The sequence below is a fragment of the Rutidosis leptorrhynchoides genome, chromosome 9, assembly GCF_046630445.1.
Source record: "Rutidosis leptorrhynchoides isolate AG116_Rl617_1_P2 chromosome 9, CSIRO_AGI_Rlap_v1, whole genome shotgun sequence".
NCBI classification, from domain to species: domain Eukaryota; kingdom Viridiplantae; phylum Streptophyta; class Magnoliopsida; order Asterales; family Asteraceae; genus Rutidosis; species Rutidosis leptorrhynchoides.
Window position 1 is genome coordinate 291,829,278 of NC_092341.1, and position 5,571 is coordinate 291,834,848.

At 33.0% G+C, this 5,571-nt stretch overlaps 1 protein-coding gene across 1 annotated transcript; it reads right to left on the minus strand.

Annotated features, from left to right (window-relative positions):
- Positions 1–1,481: 1,481 nt before the first annotated feature.
- LOC139868863 (uncharacterized) lies at positions 1,482–4,962 on the minus strand. Its single transcript, XM_071857203.1, has 4 exons — positions 4,950–4,962; positions 4,222–4,284; positions 2,789–3,775; positions 1,482–2,674 (listed from the first exon to the last, which is right to left on the minus strand). The coding sequence occupies exons 1-4, from the start codon at positions 4,960–4,962 to the stop codon at positions 1,482–1,484; spliced, it is 2,256 nt and encodes a 751-aa protein (XP_071713304.1).
- Between the last annotated feature and the right edge of the window lie 609 nt (positions 4,963–5,571).

Genomic DNA, 5,571 nt, shown 5'->3' on the forward strand with positions numbered 1-5,571 from the left:
AATGCAATGTTTGTAAAATGTATCATATAGAGGTCAAGTACCTCGCGATGTAACCAAATGTAATGTATTCGTCCAGATGGATTAGGACGGGTCATTTCATAATACTAGTGAAATGACAATACTAGTGAAATGACCCTTGGAATCACGGGTTTGTTTAAATGAATCAGTTTAGTGATATATTTTATGTATTAAGTGAACGTACATGCTAAAGTCATTTAGTTTAATGACCCGTGGAACCACAAATTTCGACTAAGAAACTTGTCGTTGTTTTTACAAATATATTGACATACTTAAATTGGTCAGAATAAATGAACCACATTTATTCTTCCGCCACTTTCTTCCAATTTTCATCGCAATTATTATTTTTCTTTTCATAAAAGATACATTATAACATTTTATTGAGACATGTATTTCGACTACATATGTAACGTAATTAATTCCATAAAGAGAACTCATATTTGAATAATAATAATATTCGCTTTAACATTGAGTATTTATATTTTTAATAATAATTATTAGTAATAACAAATGCCTCTTTAATTTAAAAAAAAATTAAAATACAATTATTATATGAACATTGTACAATATGCTTCAAAGTTTGTGCATGTGGTGTTTTGTAAAATATTGTATAATTTGTTTTAAAGTTTGTACATATGGTCATTGAAGTGTTTTATCATAAGCATGGGCGAAACTACTTGGGGGCAAGGGGGCGCGCGCCTAAGTGAATTTTTTTTTCAGTGTAAAAAAACTTGGGTTTTTCGACTTTCGCAGTGAATTTTTTTTTTTGGTCCTAAAACCTACATATTTGCCCCAAAACATTCAAATTTTGCTAAAAATTCTCCAACTTTTGCCCCGAAATTTAAAAATACAATTAACATGTTAATATTTTTATTAAAAATAATTAATTATTTTAATGACATCATCACACTGTTGCAAAACACCCTGTCTCAAGCCTCTGCGACGTTTGTCTCGACGGTTTAATGACTAGCCCATCCCGTCTCGAAGAAAACCGTCTAATATGACAGTCAACGGTCAAAATTCTGGTCAAAGTTGAAAAAAATCGGGTCAAAGTCGGTCAAAATTCAGAAAAAGCCAAAAAATCGGTAAAATCGGTGAAATATATCCTATCTTAGTTTGAATTTTCGTATTAAATTAATGATGATAACAATTATGAGTACAAATTAATCAATTAAAGTTTTTAGCTTTAAAATATGTATACATATATGCATTTATATACTTATATATTTAAAAGTCAACTTCGGTCAACGTCCGTCTCGACCCCCGTCTCGACCCCGTCTCGAACGTCTCGACCTTTTTAGGACCCGACCGTCTCGACCCCGTCTCCAGTGGCGAAAACAGAAATTTGGGTCACCGGGGGCAAATTTTTTTTATCAAAAGCTACCCAAAAAAACTTCACAAAATGTGACCAAAAAATTGTACTAAATATAACCAACTAAATGTAACAAAAAAACAGTACCAAATTACACTTTTCCTCTATGTAAACGCATATTTTGGAAACGTTGAAGTACATCTTCATCTTTAACTTTGGCCAGAGCCTCTCTTTCTACCACACAAATTACACAAGCATTCAAAAACTCCTCCCCAATACGATTACGTAGGTTCGACTTTACAATTTTCATTGCCGAAAAACATCTCTCTACTGTTGCAGTCGCAACGGGTAACACCAATGCTAGCTTTAATAACCGATAAAGCAATGGATAAGATAGATATTTCCTTGTTTCCACCATCACTCTAGCAAGGTCGGCAATACCATTCAAGTTGGCAAATCTTGGATCTTTTCGGACACTAAGATGGTATACTTCAAGTTGATCTTTAAGTTCAATAATCTCCGCACGACTAAAATCTTTTGGATAAAACTCACACAACCTTATTAATTTCGGCGAATCAAACATTGAGAATGAATCACGTGGATGCAACGCCGCCATACAAGAAAGTAACTCGGTACTAGCTTCACTAAAACGATCACCAAACTCTTGAATTTGCATATCCAAAACGGTGTTAAAACACTCTACCTCATAATAATGTTGATTGGTGATTTTCTCCTTTTGTCTCCTTGAATTAAGACAATCTTCATCCATTTTCAAAATCCGAATACCATGTTCCTCACAAAAAGACGACACTTTCTCTAAGAGTGGTTCAAACCCATTTGTTCTTAAATCTTGCAATTTTTCTTTGGTCACCTCTACTAATTGAACCGCTTCAATTATGTCTTGATCTTTTCGTTGAAGAGCATGTGATAATATATTTGTCAACCCTAAAATGTGCAACATTAGATGCAAATAAAAAACAAAATCAAATGACTTTAAATACTTCAAAAGACCATGCGCTTGATTTTGGTTAGAACCATTACTTCCTTCTTCTTTAACAAATTCAAGGACCTTAATAATAGATGGAAACATATCAACCAAACGCACAAGTGTTTTATAGTGAGAATTCCATCGTGTATCTCCGAGCCGTATAAGAGAAACCTCTTGATTCAATCCTTTCCCGGTTTCAATTCTACCACTACCAATTTCTTCTTCAACCCTCTTTTTCTCCGTGTCTAGCAAAATATCTTTTCGTTTACAAGAAGCACAAACAACATTCATCAAAATGGCTATCTTGTCAAAAAAGTTCACTATTGCCAAATGTTTTCTTGCAACCGCTACAACCACTAATTGAAGTTAATGAGCAAAGCAATGTACATAATATGCCGATTTATTTTCCTCCAAGATTTTTTCTTTTAAACCATTGAACTCACCTCACATGTTGCTTGATCCATCATAACCTTGACCTCTCAATTGATTCATACTCACTTTATGTTTGGAAAAAAAAGAATCAATGGAACATTTAAGAGACAAAGAAGATGTATCCTTTACATGAACAAGGCCCACAAATCTTTCTTTAACAAGTCCATGTTCATCAACATATCGCAACACAATTACCATTTGTTCCTTTTTAGATACATCGCTAGACTCATCAACTAACAACGCAAACACATCATCACCAATTTCCTTAAAGATACATTCTAGTACTTCTTGTTTAAAGCATTTAACAACATCTTTTTGTATATAAGGAGACACCAATTTGTTATTCCCCAGAGCTTTTGGTAGGTTACGAAGTTCCTCATTATGACTTAAAATTAAGTCCATCAATTCCAAGAAATTTCCCTTATAAATAGATGTGTCCATCTCATCATGACCACGAAATGGTATTGCACATTTCAAACAATACCTACAAGCGGAAATCATAGCACTCAACCGAATTCGATTATCTGTTTTTGATTTTTCATCTTGCTTATCAAAGGCATTGAGAATAGATTGATTCGTTCGGGTTAAAGATTCACACTTTTCTAGTGCTGCATTATGAAAGCTACTTACACCACCAACATGCTCTTTAAGTCTCTCTGACTTTTTCCAACTATTGAATCCTTCTGTCACAAATGCCTCACTACCACCTTGGTGCCCAATATGATCTCTAAATAAGTAGCAACACAAACAATATGCTTTATCCGCCTTTATACTATACTCTATCCAATTATATTTTTCGAACCAAGCTTTGACAAAACGCCTACCATTTGTTGATGGAAAATCATAACCTTTTGGTTGAAAAGGTCCTCTAATCCAATATTGTCTTCTTATCTCGTCTCTTTGATTTACATCATATTTCAAAATTCTTGGTCTATCAACCGGATCCGATGGAAGATCATCCAGTTCAACAACATTAATTGGAGTCGAAGAAGATGTTTCTTTTCTTTTATAATAATTATCCATATCTATCAATTAACAAAGAATAACATCAAATTATAAGTTAAAATTAAAATGTTACCAACTTAAAAGAGCATTAGTAGACAAAATAAAAAAAGAAGTGCCAAATAGAACAATAGCATGTATGCCATCTGCCCATCAGTCATGTATGCCATCAGTTATCTACTTATCTGTAATCAGTCCATCATATATACACAATAAACTCTCTAATTCGAACATTATTTAGACAAAATAAACTCTCTAACTCCAACTCTCCAAGCTATAACTAAAAAAATTCCCTAACCCATATAAATACAAACAAAATTCGATGATGAGCAGATGAGGCGATGAGCAGGCTACCAACAAAATTCTATGAACCCTAAAAAATATTTGTGTTTATAGATTCTAAATTATAAACACTAAGACATGGAATTACCGAAGATGGGAAGATCGGGAATGGACTACTCAGTATTACTTTGCCAAATCGCCAGACGCCAGAGAAGAGGAGTACGATCGATATCTGCTTCTAATTTGAAAGCTGAAACCACAGATACGGTATTACGGAGTATTATTCTAATTAATTGGATGTTGGATACTTGGATCATGGGCCCAAATATTTAATTTATTGGATCATCTGTTTTGGGCTTGGGACAAAAGCAAAAAAAAAAAAATAAAAAAAAAATTGGGCTAAAATTTCAAAATTCACTGGGTGCAGGTGCCCCCCTGCCCCTATGTGCTTCCGCCACTGCCCATCTCACGTCTTTTGCAACCTTGCATCATCATGAGAGAATTAGAAATTTTTTCTTTATTTTTAATTTTTTTATTTTAATAATTTTTATTTATGATATCATTATTTTAAAGATTTATATTATTTTAAAGATTTATATTACACTATAAATATATAGATATATTTATCATTATCATTATCATAGATCACTAACATATCATGCATTCATGTTCAAGATATACTCCGTATCATTCATCATGGCAAAATATAATACGAAGAAGTAATACGGAGTAACAATGAGGTTGTTACCTTAACTCCTCAAATTGGTCGATAGCAATTTTAAATAGAATTGTACGGGCCGAAAACAAGTACATATTCGTATAAAATGATCACATTATTCTTTCAAATCAAGAATAATCTTAATCAAATCAAATGCTACCTTTATTTTACAGATATACATATAAAAATTTACACACCATGGTTCTCCATTATTTTAGGTGGTTTCTCTTAACTCCAAAGTCAAAACCATAAATAATACTCCGTACGAAATATTTTATTACAAACTCATCACATATTTATAGTCAATGCCTCTACCTATGTTGTATTTGGGCATTCTAAATTTCCCTGAAGGATTTATTCATTAATCATTGGACTTTAAATCAATTGGTACAACAATTGATTGGATAAATATCCTGATAAATCTCCAAAAGAATGAATTTGTGACAATCGCTCTAAATCCATATGGACGAACACGTCATTCATCGATTTCATTGCGAGGTATTTGACCTCTATATGATACGTTTTGTAAACATTGCATTCTTTTGAAAAGGCACACCATATGGTGAATATTTAAATCAAAGGTTTTCGACATCTGATGATTTCTACATATAGACAATCACCATAAATAATAGTGTACAACAGTACTTCCGTTGACAACGCAGTCAAAATAAGATACATGGTGATGATTTGGTGAATGCAACGTTTCCTTGAAAAATATGCCATGTAAGACTCCATGCACATAGCTTGTCTAACATATAAGCAAACAGCGGAAGACTTCTAGGGAACCTGAGAATAAACATGCTAACAAGTGTCAACACA